The sequence below is a fragment of the Sus scrofa genome, chromosome 14, assembly GCF_000003025.6.
Source record: "Sus scrofa isolate TJ Tabasco breed Duroc chromosome 14, Sscrofa11.1, whole genome shotgun sequence".
In the NCBI taxonomy this organism is placed as follows: domain Eukaryota; kingdom Metazoa; phylum Chordata; class Mammalia; order Artiodactyla; family Suidae; genus Sus; species Sus scrofa.
This window is the reverse complement of record NC_010456.5, coordinates 88,898,935-88,914,868: the sequence shown is the minus strand read 5'-3', so window position 1 is coordinate 88,914,868 and position 15,934 is coordinate 88,898,935. Positions and strand designations below refer to the sequence as shown.

The 15,934-nt window shown below is 43.6% G+C and overlaps 1 protein-coding gene across 4 annotated transcripts in view; it reads left to right on the top strand.

Annotated features, from left to right (window-relative positions):
* The window catches only part of FRMPD2 (FERM and PDZ domain containing 2), a 118,235-nt gene that overhangs the window by 51,338 nt on the left and 50,963 nt on the right, over nt 1-15,934 (top strand). For 3 of the 4 annotated variants that reach the window (XM_021073051.1, XM_021073048.1, XM_021073050.1), the window contains exons 13-14: nt 5,370-5,525; nt 11,633-11,818. In XM_021073051.1, coding sequence (XP_020928710.1) covers nt 5,370-5,525; nt 11,633-11,818 — 342 coding nt within the window. The remainder of the gene's footprint in view (nt 1-5,369; nt 5,526-11,632; nt 11,819-15,934) is intronic. The other variant, XM_021073049.1, reaches the window with a different exon arrangement.

Sequence of the window (15,934 nt, the reverse complement as noted above, 5' to 3'; positions counted from 1 at the left end):
CTCACTAATGGATTGCAGGCTTTACTTTGAAAACATCTTTTTGGACTACACCGATATCATCCTTCATTCCTCCTGGCACATATTAGAAGGTGCCACCATGTCCGGAAGTCTTCTCAGTCCCTCTTTATACCCTCACACTGCTGTGTTTTTCCTCAGAGCATTTGTCACCACCCAGCATGGATTTTCCTTATCAGTCTTATTGTCCATCCCTCCCTTAGAATGGAATCCACAGAGAGGCGTAAAGGGGTTGTCTGTTTTGTTCTGTCGTTCCCCCAGCAACCAAGTGGTGCCTCCAACACAGGAAGGGTGCTTGAGAGCTAGTGAGCCAAGGAGTGGCTGGATGAATGGGGTACGGGCTGCTAGAGTACATGACACTGTGGGCAAAAGTCATGCATTGGGAAAGCCAGCCACTTGCTCATCAGGAAAATGTAGCTCAATTCCCAACACCTTACCCCTCTGACCCTCACTTCCTGCTCCCTCTTCAGTCCATAAACCTAAGACTTCACTTTCTCCTGCTGGCATCACCCCTGCCTAGGCAGACAGTCTCTCAGAGCTGGCCTGGCCCTTGTAACCCTTCCCTGCCCCTTTGACAAGCCTCTAAGCCAGTCATTGATTACATGGGAACTCCTTCCTATCTTCCCAGCCCTAGAGCTTCAGTCCCAGCCATGCCAAGGCCAGCTGCCTCTGGACCTTGTGCTGCTACCTTGGAGGGGGCAGTCTTGGGACAAGAAGGTCAGGCAAATGGGGGGGTGCACTAAGCCAGGGTGCCCCAGCACATCAGTCTCTAGTCCAGCCCTGTATATGTCTCATAGTGGACAGGGGAGGGTGGCCTCCAGGGGCCTGTTAGGCTGTTCCTTAGTAGGCTCTATAGAGCAAAGGAATGGGTCTGAGTTTTGGAGTCAGATGGAACTAGGTCCAAACCCTTTCTCTTCTGGTAAGTAGCATTGTGCTCTTGGGCATGTTATCTCTCCAAGTCTTGGCTTTTTCATCTGCAAAATGGAAATAACAGTAGGTCAAAGCCTCTGTAAAGGTGGAAGGTGGTCGGAGTTCCCGTCGTGGTGCAGTGGTTAACGAATCCAACTAGGAACCATTAGGTTGCGGTTCAATCCCTGCCCTTGCTCAGTGGGTTAATGATCCGGCGTTGCCATGAGCTGTGGTGTAGGTTGCAGATGCGGCTCGGATCCAGCGTTGCTCTGGCTCTGGCATAGGCCGGTGGCTGCAGCTCCGATTCAACCCCTAGCCTGGGAACCTCCATATGCCATGGGAGCGGTCCAAGAAATAGCAAAAAGACAAAAAAAAAAAAAAAAAAAAAAAAAAAAAGGTGGAAGGTTGTCATGTATATCTGAGACCCATTATGTAGCCAATGCTGTTTGCAAGCTTCCCTTCCCCCACTCCAGAATAGGGAGTGCTCTGCTATAAAAAAAAAAAAAAAAAAAAAAAAGTAACTTTCAGTCTATGGATTCAGACACATGGTGTTTAACCTGAGACCCTAATTCTAGTACTGATAGTTGGTGGAAACTGTGGGCTGGGTCCACTGAAGGCTGTTGGGAGCATTCAGGCCCAGATCCTTCTAATGGGATCATTTGCCTCAAGGCTCCAGTGGCCCAGACTTGTCTCGGGGTGCCTCATTCTGGCAACTCCCTGTGCCTGTCGCCTGTTGAGTTTCTGACTGGCCTTACCCAGGTCCTGCCTTAGCCCCATTTCATCCTTCACCTCTGGCTTCTCTCCCAGATCCTGCCTGACCACAACCTCTCCAGCTGTTCTGGGGACCACTGTGGTTCCAAGATGTTCTTTGCTGCCCCCATATAGTGCCCTCGAAGCAGACCTTTCCCCTTGTGTGTGTGTGTGTGTGTTTGTATGCGCATACACACACCCATTCATTTGTGCACCCACTCACTCAGTCCTAATATAGAAGGCCTACTCCATGCTCACATCATCTAAGCCTGTGTCAACCCTGCAAAGCCAGTGTTATTTCCACTTAATTTTAGAAGAGTTGCACCTCTATGAGGATAGGTAAGCTGGTGAGAGCACAGCCGGGACTCACTTCTACGGCCTTGCTTTGCTGTGTGCCAGGAACTGCTGTGGGCACAGCAAAGGGTCTTAGAGGGGCTCAGAGTGGAGAGCCCCTCCCTGTGTCTGGGTCAGTGAGTGGGCAGGAGGAGGAGGCTGGCCTGTCCAGAGCTGCAGGGATTTCCCTGAAGGTTTAGCTAATGCACTGGGAGGCACTGCCAGTCAGATCCAGGAGGAACTTTATGTGCCCTTCTAAGGGGCGGGTATTTTGCTTGACAAATAGTTCTGGCGCTGGAAAAAAAAAATTTGGAAACTGCTGGAGTGAAAGACTGGGAGCCACTGATGAATTCTAAACAGGGAAGTAACATGATTACATTTGCATTTTAAAAAGGGAGACAAAGACAGTTTGGTCCAAAAATAAATCTCCTTAATCACATCATTGCAGCAGAACAACCTTCCTCTGGGTGCATTCTCTTCCAACCTTTGATCACACATGGGACTTTATGCAGTTGTAAACATTGCCACATTCGATTTGCATTCGGCTTTCTCACTGGATGTTATGTATTTCCCCAGGCTGTCTAGTGAGCAACTGGTGTGGCCATGAATTATACCTCAGCAGGGCTAGACCTTTGCTTACTTATTTGTTCTCTCACTGTTTTTTTGTTTTTTGTTTGTTTTTTCTTTTTCGCTTTTTTTAGGTCTGCACCTGTAGCATGTGGAGGTTCCCAGGTAGGGGTTGAATCAGAGCTGTAACAGCCACAGCAGCGCAGGGTCTGAGCCATGTCTGCAACTTACAACACAGCTCATGCAATGCTAGATCTTTCACCCACTGAATGAGGCCAGGGATCAAACCTGTGTCTTCATGGATCCTAGTCAAATTCATTTCCGCTTTACCACGACGGGAATTCCTGTTCTCTCACTTTGGGCATCACCTAGAGGCACCATGAAAGTGGTAACTTCTATCATTATGGTTCCAGTTGCTTTTGATCTTTCTTTTTTTAAATAAATGACATAGAAATAAGTGTTTGTGTTGGAGCTTTTTTAGTTTCTGACTTCTCTAGGACATGTTCTTAGCAATGAGATGCTGGGTCAAAGGTCCTAAATACTTTTTTTTCCTTTTTTGGCTGCCCTGTGGCATATGAAGTTCCCGGCCAGAGATCAGATCCCAGAAGCAGTTGCAACCTATGCTGGAGTTGAGGCAATGCAGGATGCTTTTAACCCACTGTGCTGGGCTGGGGATGGAACCTGTGTCCTGGTGCTGCAGACGCCACTGGTCCCATTGCGCCACAGTGGGAACTTCCTAAACACTTAACACAATGTTTAATAAACTTTTTTTCAGAGGTTCACAAAATAATTGAGTGTAAGGTAGAGAGGTTTCCCATTTACCCTTTTGCCCCCACATGTGAATAGCCTCTTCACTTCAATGCCCCCCACCAGAATGGTACATTTATTGCAATTGATGAACCTACATGGACATACCTTTATCCCCCAGAGTCCATAGCTAACATTAAGATTAACTCTTGGTGTTGTGGATTGTGGGGTTTGGATGAACTCATAATGACATATATTCACTATTACAGAATCATACAGAGTAGTTTCACTGCCCTAAAAATCCTCTATGTTCCACTGATTCATCCCCCCTCCCCCTAGCCCCTGACAACTACTGATCTTTTTATTGTCTCCATAGTTTTGCTCTTTTTAGAATATCATGTAGTTGGAATTATACAGTATGGAGCCTTTTCAGATTGGCTTCTTTCACTTAGTAATATGCATTCACATTTCCTCCATGTCTTTTCAGCTTGATAGATCATTTCCTTTTAGTGTTGAATACTATTCCATTGTCTGCATGTACCAGAGTTTATTTATTCATTTACTTACCGAAAGACAGCGTTTGCTTCCAAGTTTTGGCAGTTATGAATAAAGCTGCTGTAAACATGCAGGTTTCTGTGTGGACATACGTCTCCATTTCCTTTGCATAAATACCAAGGAGCATGATTGCTGGATCACATGGAAAGGGTATGTTTCATTTCATAAGAAATGGAAGAACTGCCTTCCAAAGTGTCTGTACCATCTTGCACTCCCAGCAGCAATGAATGAGAGTTCCTGTTGCTCCACATCTTTGTCAGCATTTGGTGTTGTCAGTGGTCTGGGTTCTGGCCATTCTAATAGCATCCTAAATGCTTTCTTAGGCACTAGATTGCTAAGCAACTTATTTTCCTTTGTGTCTCTCAGCTGAGCTCGGAACTGGCATGGCCCAGACCTGAGCTGGAGAATTCTCAGTTCACAGCCTGAGGCATGGGGACAGGCCTGTGCCCTGCCAGGATCCTGGGGACATAGTGGATGTTGCTCTTCCTTTCAGAGTCCCTCATCACATTGGTTTGGCATCCCAGCTTCCTCCCTCATGGGCAGTTGCCCTCAGCTGTTAGGAACTGCCTTGCCCAAGATTAGGTTGTGGGGTAGGAGGCTGACTGAGACTAGGATGGGCTGATTCAAGAATACAAGGGAAGTGTCAACTTCTCCCTCTGCCATACTCTGCCTTCCTCATTCCATACAGCAAACCTTAAGACCATGGCTCTAAAGCATTCTTCTCCATGCCCCAGAGTCTGTACCAGGGAACCCAGCATCCAGCAGCAAGTGATGCCAAGTCATGATATATTCCCACAACTCCTGGTGGGGTTGAAGCCTCAAGTTCCTAAAAGAGCAGACTTGATGAAGGTTCAGGCCTTGGGTGGGATGGGGGTGTCAGATCTTCTTGTGTTCAGGGGACAACTTCTTGATCACCTTCTTGTGAAGAGATGGTGCCACAGCCAAGACCTTCCTTGTGAGAGGAGATAGTACACTAGGAGCATATGCAGACAGAAATGCTAAATGATTATATAGAGACAAAATTTTAGGGCCAGGGTTTTGCTGTGCCTTTTGGGAAGTAGAGTGGCTTCGTGGAACTTGGGAATGCTTTGGGGGATGAAATCTTACTTTTGTCACTTGCAAGTGGTGTGACCTTGGACTTGTTGGATGACTTCCTTTCTTGTTCATTTTGTTCATCTTCTTGGCAATAATAATAATGATACTGTCCTCAAAGGATCACTTTGAGGATAGAAAGAGCTAATGTGTTCTGGGGACCACCTGGTGTACAGAAGGGGCTCAACGATGGGTGATTCCTTTCCTCTCTCCCTTCTATTCTTGCCACATGGTTTGGCCCAACCTCTAATATGGTAGAAAATGACATCCCAGTGGGTGTTTTAATGGGGATCCTTGCCCTGGGGCCCTAACTGGGTTTTGACTGCAGATAGGCTTCTGTTCTGCTCAGAGTCCCAAAGAAGGTGTCTTGGTTGTGCCCCTTTTCTGCTGCATCTTTCCAGCAGGTAGAGAGTAAAGCCTATTTTCACGTTGAAGATTACATCCCTGCAAGTCTGATTGAGAGAATGACAGCTCTCCGGGTCCAGGTTGAAGTCTCAGAGATGCACCGTCTGAGTCCTGTGCTGTGGGGAGAGGATGCAGAGCTGGAGTTCTTGAGGGTGAGCCTTTGGACTTTTTAGAGGGTGCGTTGGTGTTTAAGGATACACAGTCAGCAATCCCCTTCTCTGGGGTTGGATGTGCTCTGACCCACGAGGGGGTATGAGCAAAGGACTTGAGACTTTGGGAGGAAGGAAACTCTATTGACCTGTGGGGCAAGGAGAAGGCTCTGGAAGCAGAAGGCATTGGAAATAATCCCCTCAAATGGGTAGGATTTAATGGGCTGGGGTGGGTATGGCAGAGCCTTTCTTCAGCCTTGGAGCTCACAGCCACTATTCCATGAATGAGGAAACTACATTTCTCATACAGACTCTTGAGTCAACTGAAGTACAAAACTTGATTGTGAGCCAAAACAAAGCCATTGGAAGATCTCAAGTTTTCAGGCTTCTGGGCAACTGTTCTCAGCCCAGCACAGATGGTGTCGTCCTTACATATGGGTGCAGCTCTGGTCCACTTTCTCTTTGGCCCTTTAGCCAAAGCAGTGATATTTTTTATGGGCATGCACAGAATATCACTGTGTGTTAGAGCCTCTGACAAATGACTTTTGCTCATTCCACAACTTACACCTGCAGCGGCCAGGCGTGATAGGAAATGGAAATAGAAAGCACATGCTTCCTGCCTCCCAAGTCTTGGGGCAAGCAACTGCCTGATGAGAACGATAACAGTATTAGTTACTCTATGGCAGGATGGGAGGGAGTGGCCGCTCTGCCTGTGCAGATGGAGCTTCGGGGCACGTGGGAGGAGGCCCTCCAGCTTCACCAGGGTGATATCCCTGCGGGGGCCTTTAGATTTGGGAAGTAGTTTCAAAAGGAAACTCCAGGATTTATATATGTTTTCGGACAAAAGTCTTCCAACACAGAAATATTCTGTGTTTTCTTGCCTGGAATAGAGACGGCCATTTGAAAGCAGAACTGCCAAGGTGAAGGCTGTCTGTTTGTTTTTTTTTTTTTTTTTTTTTTTGGATTGGTCATTTGGAACTCTCTGCAACACGTGGCACAGTGTAAACCCTCAAGCATTTTGTTTGAGAAGCCCTGGCAGAAAGACGCTCACTATGTTCCATAATCCAGCCTTCGCACCTATTTCTCGTTAAGAGGATGCAGCATTCTCTTATAGAGGGGCAAATAGGGACTTCAAAGCCTTCAGCACACATCTGATGGAGAGTGGCCACAGGACAGCAGAGCCAGTGGAGAGACCAAGGACTCAGAACTGCAGAGGCTCCTGTAGGCAGAGGATGCCTGCCTGCCTCTGCCCAGTCCCTGGTTTAATGTGCTGGGCTCACTATGTTCCTCCCCTGGTTGAAGGACGACAAGTGGTTGTAAAGGAAGCCACCATCTCATAAGTAAAAACATGGGACATCTTTTAAGGATCTTTTAAAAATTGAAGTACAATTGATTTATAATATTGTGTTAGTTTCAGGTATACAGCAAAGTGAGTCAGATATATATATTTCCAATTCTTTTCCATTATAGGTTATGACAAGATATTAAATATAGTTTCCTGTGCTATACAGTAAATCCTTGCTGTATGTAGCAGGGTGTTAATCCCAAACTCCAAATTTATCCCTCCCTCCCTCCCTCTCCCTTTTGATAACCATAAGTTTGTTTTCTGTCTGTGAGTCTGTTTCTATTTTGTAAATTCATCTGTTCTACATTTTATCTATCACATATGAGATATCATATAATATGTCTTGCTGTCTGACTTATTTCACTTAGTATGATAATCTCCAAACTTTTTTAGTTTTTTTTTTTTTTTTTTTTTGTCTTTTTAGGGCTGCACTTGCGGCATATAGAGATTCCCAGGCTAGGGGTCAAACTGGAGCTTTAGCCTCCAGCCTATACCACAGCCACAGCAACGCAGGATCCAAGCCTCATCTGTGCCCTACACCACAGCTCATGGCAACACCGTAAGGCAATGCCAGATCTTTAACCCACTGACTAAGGCCAGGGATTGAACCTGCGTCCTCGTGGATACTAGCCAGATTTGTTCCCGCTGAGCCACTATGGGATCTCCCAATGTTTTTTAGTCTTTGACGGAAAACATTGGATAGATTTGATTTTACTGCATGCAATCTTCCAATTTCAAGGAACACCAGCTTTCGTGGTTCCCCTGGGAAGTTGGTTGGGCTTGCTGATGCTGCACCCATCCACAGTACTAGAGAGGGCTTGGTAACCCCCAGGCCACATTGTGACCCTTCCTGTTAGGACCGATGTTTGCTAACCAGGCCCTTTCCTCCATGATTATAAAAATAACCATTTGCTCATGATTCTTCCCTGGAGACAGTACAATTACATTTGGGTATATTCTTCCTTCACTCTTCTGTACATTCAGTATACATACATATATATTTAAAACTGGGTTTATAGTATGCAATCAGTTTTGTGTTTTTTAAATAATCCTCTCTCACTAAAATTTTGCAACTTTATTTTGAATCAATGTATGGTATACCTTAATTTTTTTCTTGATATTCTGGCACATAAATTGTTTTAAATATGGGACTATTTTAAACAATACTGAGATTAGTATTTTTTTCCAGATAAGTCTTTAGCTGCATTTCTGCCTATTTCTTGGGCATAGACTCTCTTTGTGGAATTACAGAGTCGAAGGTTAAGAACATTTTAAACATGGTTGGTATATATTGCTGACACTCTGCATCGTGGTTATTTCTTTCATTTCTTGTCTGCTCTACTAGGTTGTAAATGTCTGGAGGGCCTTGAATCCCCAGAGCCCAGCAGAGAGCCCAGTTACTCCATAAATAGTCACTGGATTATTTAATTATAGCTCCTTGTGGCTTTCTTTTCCATTATCAGATGGTGCCTCCTGGCCTCCAGTTCACTGATGACTAATTCTGCTAGTTCATCATCTCACACTAGAAAGAGAGTTGGCGGAAGTCCAGTTTGGATACTGCTGAATAACATAGTCTGTCTGAAAAACTCACGGCTATATTAGCATATTTATCCAGAACAACCTGTTCAAGGTTAACTCAGTGTTTTCCAAACTTCTTCAGCCAAGGTACCATTTTCTCACATAACCAGAGGTTGCAATATGTAATATGTTAAAAATCACTTTTTTATTGTTTTTGCTGTTGAAATCATACTGGTTGTACTCTGTAGTTTTTTCCCCCGCTTAGCATTAAATCATATGCATTTCTCAGGTAATTACAGATGCTTTGTAAATATCCTTTGTAAAGCTTGCCTGATAATCCCTTTTAAGAAGTGGTACTGCCTTTAGGAAACCATTTAACACCAGGAACTAGTCCCCCCCAACCCAACTCTGCAAATCTGATCAAGTGTTTGTGGCTAGATTCCCAGGAGTGGAATGGTAGAGTCAAAGGAGATGAACTGTTGTAGACCTCTTGAAGAATATCTGGAAACATTCCAATTATTCCGACAGTTTGCAGGATAACAAGGGTGCTGTGTGTGTTGGGAGCCAGGAAAGCCTGGGTCCAGTCTCAGCTTTGCTGCCCGCTGCAGAGATAAGGGGAAAGCAGTGAGATGGCCCCAAGCACATGGAAAATCATCAGTGCAACACAAAGCAGATGAGGAGAGGTGCGACAGAGGGTTCCCTAGCAGAGGTAGTAGGACTTACATTTTTTTACAGGTTGAAAATGCCCTTGATGATATTATATATATTTATTCATGTTTCCAGACTTTATGGAGACTCTGTATTTTATTTGTTAAGAGTGAAGTCTCAGAAGCAAACAGGGTCATGTTTTCACTCCTGGCTTCTAAGTGGGAACTTTGACAGATACTTAAGCGTCCCGTGTACCATTTGCTACTTTGAAAAGAGATAGCTACACCTATCTCTTATGATAACTGTGAAGGTTAAATAAAATAGCACATGGGGAATGTTTAGAATGACACTTGGCCATTTAAGAATTCTGTGGCTCCAGGCACTTCAGTTTCATATCCCTCTCTATATAATTTAAAAATTATAAGAATTACTAAACATTTTTTATCTTTTGTCTTTTTGTTGTTGTTGTTGTTGTTGTTGCTATTTCTTGGGCCGCTCCCGGCATATGGAGGTTCCAGGCTAGGGTCTAATCGGAGCTGTAGCCACGGCTATGCAGAGCACAGCAACTCGGATCCGAGCCGCGTCTGCAACCTACACCACAGCTCACGCAACGCCGGATCGTTAACCCACTGAGCAAGGGCAGGACCGAACCCGCGACCTCATGGTTCCTAGTCGGATTCGTTAACCACTGCGCCACGACGGGAACTCCTAAACATTTTTTAAAAATGTAAGCAAGTCTAGCAAAGGCATCTCTATTCTAATGATGATGACTTTCATGATTTAATTTTTTTTTTTAATTTTAGAAATATCACATCAGGAGTTCCTGTTGTGGTGCAGTGGTTAACGAATCTGACTAGGAACCATAAGGTTGCGGGTTTGATCCCTGGCCTTGCTCAGTGGGTTAAGGATCCAGCATTGCTGTGAGCTGTGGTGTAGGTCGCAGACATGGCTTGGATCCCATATTGTTGTGGCTCTGGCATAGGCTGGTTGCTATAGCTCTGATTAGACCCTCAGCCTGGGAACCTCCATATGCCACGGGTGTGGCCCTAGAAAAGACAAAAAGGCAAAAAGACCAAAAAAAAAAAAATGGTAAAGAAATATCACATCAAATTCTTTAAAAGAATTTATGTAATTATTTTGAGATGGTCCTGCTTTGTCATCTTTTAAGCATATGCCTGGTCTGGCCATCAGCAATTTTAGCACCAGTGTCCAACAAATGTTTTGGGTGATGATGGTGATGGTGTGGTGGCAGGGTCTCTCCAAAGTTAAAAGGAAGCAGGGAAGTCCAGGCTCCAGACACTTAGTCAAGATCATGTGAGGCAGCATAACCTATTTGCACCGATTCTTTCTCAGCAGCAGAAGAAAGGTCAGCAAGGAGACTGAAAAAGGAGCTCTCCAAAGCCATACTTTGTCTTCATTTTTGTGGCCCAGCCCAGGAATGAGAGAGGTTGGATAGGAAGAGAGCCCTCTGCTCAGGCATAGAGATGAGATATCAAATCTCACCAATGAAACCCTTCTGAAAAGGTTTCAAATGCCTGGAGCAGCACATCCCCACTGTGAGCCCAGGTGCATCAACCTTCTGAGGAGGACTGGAGTCTTCCAGGTGAAGATGAAGATGGTAGAGACGGGACGGGAGATGTGATTACCATTAAGACCTGCAATCCTTTGCGTGAGGTTTATACTCTAGCCTCTTAAGAAGGTGGTTGGCCTGATGCAGTCCCCAGCTCTCACAAAATTCTATCTCCTAACCTGGTAAACTGAAGACAAATCTTGGGCTGTGGGGTCCCCACCCACCAAGTGGTGAAAAGTGCCAGTGACTGGTCATTTTCTCCACAGGATGCTCATCTTGCTTGAACAATGATGCTAGTCATTTGGAAGCCTGCTTTCTGTGCCTGGGTCTTGGTTTCTCCATCTGTGAAATGAAGGGCTGTACCACATAATACTATGGCAGACTTTGGGAAAAGGAATCCTTACTTTGAGATGACTCAGAATGTTATTACTCACTGTACCATTTTCATAATAACTCTGTTCTAGGTGTCTTAAGGTACTCCATTAGGAAAATGTCCCTTGGGTTAATAAAATAGAAAAATGCAGGAGTTCCCGTTACGACTCAGTGGTTAACAAATCCAACTAGGAACCATGAGGTTTCGGGTTCAATCCCTGGCTTCGCTCAGTGGGTTAAGGATCCGGCATTGCCATGAGCTGTGGTGTAGGTTGCAGATGCAGCTCAGATCCTGCGTTGCTGTGGCTCTGGTGTAGGCTGGTGGCTACAGCTCTGAGTCGACCCCTGGCCTGGGAACCTCCATATGCCGTGGGAGCAGCCCTAGAAAAGGCAAAAAAAAAAAAAAAAAAAAAAAAAAAAAAAAAAAAAAAAAAAAAAAAAAGAAAGAGAAAAATGCTACTATATTAAAGGGGCAGAAACCTTCTGTAGTGAGGAGATCTGTTTAGCTCAGTGTTCCCTAAACTTATCTGGCAATGCTACTCTTTTTTTTTTTTTTTTCTGGAATATATGTTAAAGTGTTTGCATGGAATGCTTTGAAATCCATTATTTTAGACCAGTGTGCCTGTCTCTTCTAAATTAGCCTTTTTCTCATTCCAGGTCACTCAGCAGCTCCCAGAGTATGGTGTGCTGGTTTACCATGTTCTCCCAGAGAAGACAAAGCCAGAGGAGGAGATGGCCTTGGGGATCTGCGCCAAGGGTGTCATAGTATACGAAGTGAGAAACAACAGCAGAGTTGCAACTTTACGGTTTCCGTGGAGAGAAATTGAAAAGATTTTAGCTTATGTGAGTGTCACTCGGTTGCTAATGACCCAGGCTTCATTTTCCTTTGATCTGTTACCCCTTTAAAGGAGCAATGGGTCAGATGATCTCCTAAGAAGATAAGGGCACTGCCTGACCGCTGTACTCTGATGACTAGGACATATTTGGAAGAAGTCAGCCAGAGGATTTGAGGGTTTCCAGAGGTCACTTCTTCTCTGCCGTCCCTCACCCAGTTCCCTGTCACTCCTATGGACAGCCATTGGCCTAAAAGATTACACTTTCCCTTTGGGTGAGGTTCTCTTAATTTGGAGAAACTACTGAGAGCAAGGTTGGAGGTGGGAAATGAGGGAGGAGAATGGACAGTAGGTGCAGTGGAGCCTGCAGGGTTTTGAAACATTTTCCTTGTTATTTATGTATTTATTGCTTTTGAGGGCTGCACCCATGGCATATGGAAATTCCCAGGCTAGGGGCGAATTGGAGGTGCACCTGCTGCCTGCCACAGCCACAGCAATGTGGAATCTGACCTGCCTCTGTGACCTACACCACAGCTCACGGCAATGCGAGATCCTTAACCCACTGAGCGAAGCCAGGGATTGAACCCTCTTCTTATGGATACTAGTCAGGCTCATTACCGCTGAGCCATGACAGGAACTCCTTCCTTGTATTTTAATTTTCTCTCTTCACCACATTGCATTGAGGCATTTCTGGCTTGTCTGCCATGGGCTACGAGTGTGCAAATCTTGAGAGCCATTTTAAAAACCAAAAACCCCTATTAAATGTACAATGTTTGAAATAACATTTGAACACCATTTGCATGAGCGTTTATCCTTCCTGAATTTAGTTACAATAAATTTGGCATTAAAAACATTATGTGTGTCCCCAGAGCAGAAAATGCTCCAGTAACTAATCTACCCGCCTGCCCCGTGGGTCATCCCAGTCAGTGCGCCATTACCTCAGCAATGATTTCATTATAAAACATGAAGTTCTTTGACTTGTGGCCCAAGAAGAGTGTTAGTTTTTCTTTTTCTTTTATTTTCCCTTGTGGGTTAAAATTTTTTCCTAGATTTTTTTTTTCATCGTCTGATTCTTTGACTTTTGTTTTGTTATCATTAGCAGATGGTAGAGATTCCTAAGTGGAACACAATTGGTTTTATTCATTTTCTCAGTGTTTCTTGTGTTTCTCCCATCTTGGCTGTTGAAGTTAGTGTATTATTAAAGTATGATTCTTGAAAGGATTTCATAATACAGTGTTGTTTGTCTTTAGGGAAATAGATTACATCTAAAACTAAATAATAATTTCGCATAATTTAATTATGTTTGTTGAAGTGGCCTTTATAATTTCAGGAAACAGATTTTTTTTCCCAAGTATATTTAATCATATCTAAAAGTAATTGGCATTTGTATTTGTGAGAATTGTAATGAGTCAAATTATTTTAATTCAATTGAAAAAGTATTTGAAGAATTTTAATTATTGAGTTAATTCAGTACTATTGCACTACTTCCTATTGTCTTTAGCTCATGTTTAATTGTTCAAAATTCTCAGTGTAATTTGTTTATACAATATTTTTTAAAATTTTATTTATTTATTTATTTTTGTCTTTTTGCCATTTCTTGGGCAGCTCCCACGGCATATGGATGTTCCCAGGCTAGGGGTCGAATCAGAGCTGCAGCCACCAGCCTATGCCAGAGCCACAGCAACGCAGGATCCGAGCCGCATCTGCAAACTACACCACAGCTCATGGCAACGCCAGATCCTTAACCCACTGAGCAAGGCCAAGGATCGAACCCGCAACCTCATGGTTCCTGGTCGGATTTGTTAACCACTGAGCCATACGATGGGAACTCCGTGTTTATACAATATTTATAAAAATGCAGACAACCTCCAAAGTAATTTTGAAAAATAGAATTTTTTGAAGCCATAACATTTAACAGTCCTCTTAAGGATTTTATATTTAAGTTGGTTTTTTACAGCTATTTATTTCCCCCAGGACCATAATTTCTTGATTAAAGCTGGAAAGTCATCAAGTTCACAAAACAAATTTAGTAGCTTAAAAACACCCTTGTCACTAATAGGATTTCCATGTCCTGATGACCAGCCTCTTTCTCAGCATAAATATCCTTTTTTTTTTTAAATGGAAAAGTCATCATGGGAAGTAATGTCCCCAGCTGCTTGCCACAATCCCGGCCTCTTACTCAGAAAATGACTTGAACTCTTCACGCTTCTGCAAGCACAAAATGGAAACTCCACAAACAATACAAGAATGAGCTCAGGAAGCTGGTTTCAAATTTGCTTAATTAATAGCGGAAACCCAAATCCTTCAGACAATTGCAGACATTTGTTTTGCCAGCCTGGAGAGAAGTAGCAAAGGAAGTAGAGGAAAATGCCACTTTTCAATGACTGTGGTTTGTAGGTGTACTGGCAGGCTGCCTGTGGCAGAAACATCAATTCAGAAGATTATTCAATCAAGAAATTCTCTTCATTGTAGAATGATGAACCTTCCCACGGTAGTAACTGTTCTTGGGTATTAGCAGTAATAAAAATGTCTGAAGAGAAATGCATTAAAGCTGGGAGAATACAGGCTTTGAAGGGCTTTCTTAAAGAACAAGAATGTAAAGTTCCAAATACAAGCAAGGTTTTCAAGTAAATGTTCATTTAGAATAAGAAAAGTCATCACTACAACTTGTGAATTTTATTTTATTTTATTTTATTGTAATTAATTTTTATTTCCCCAATATTTTTTTTCCTACTCTACAGCATGGTGACCCAGTAGGAAATACATTCTTTTTTCTTACATTGTCATGCTCCATCATAAGTGACTAGACATAGTTCCCAGTGCTACACAGCTGGATCTCACTGCTAATCCATTCCAAAGGCAATAATCTGCATCTATTAACCCATCACACCATGCACAAAAATAAACTCATAATGGCTTACAGACTTAAATATAAGACAAGACACGTACTTCTGGTGCTGGTATTGTAGGACATGGTCAGTTTCACATGGACGCTGGCCCTGTATATTTATGCTGAGACTTGGGGTCAGTTGGGCCAATGGAAAGAATATTCTGGGATGGCTGGCAATAAACTATGGCAGAAGAGATGGCAAACCACATAAAAAAATCCCACTAAATCTACACTTAATGTAGCCCCATCTCAACTTCTCTTTAGTGGGATCTGCTGCTACACCAGCTAATGTTGCCTATGGTGAGATAAGTGAGACTGCGTTGCAGTGGAAAGAAGTCAGTGGTCTTGATGGTTGAGGCGAAGGTGTCCTGCTTTCCACATTTTACAAACACATATGAAGACATTGCTGGGTCCCTGCCAAGAAATGGCCTTCCCAAGTGGGGGCCTGGAGCTTCAGTTTCATTTGCTTCAGGGCACATCCCTTTCCGTCTGGAAGAATATTATTATTCTGCAAAGATGTATCAAACCAAAGCAACAAAGTAGCCTGCAAACAAACAGTGACAGCAATAAAACTACAGGGGATGAAATATTTGAAATGGTAAACTAATGCTTTGAAACAAACATGATGTTACAGAGGCACCAAGTATTTTTGTTCTGCAACAACAGGGGAGGAAATACATTTTTCGTATTTGTGCTGAAAACCTTGCAATTCAAGTTATACATCAGCTGATTCATAGAGCAGCTTGCCTCTGTAAAAGCTGACTTGCAGATATGAATTTCCCATTAAATGACGTTATCAAAATGGCAAAAAAAAAAAAAAAAAATCCAAACAACTATAGTCAATGCTGAAATGAAGCTCGAAAAACATCCCTCTCTGGGGTGTTTAATACCTGAGAGCACTGGGCCCAAAAGGACAAGAGTTTGCCAAGAGTTTAGAGCTGAAACAAAGGTGTGTGGGTGTGTTTGTGAACTATTCTCCTTTTTTTCTTTCTTTTCTTTTTCATCTTTTAGGGCCATACCCATGGCATATGGAGGTTCCCAGGCTAGGGGTCTATCAGAGCTGTAGCTGCCGGCCTATGCCACAGCCACAGCAATGCCAGATCCGAGCCGCATCTGCGACCTGCACCACAGCTCACGGCAATAAGGGATCCTTAACCCACTGAACGAGGCCAGGAATCAAACCCACAACCTCAAGGTTCCTAGTCAGATTCGTTTCCACTGCACCACAATGGGAAC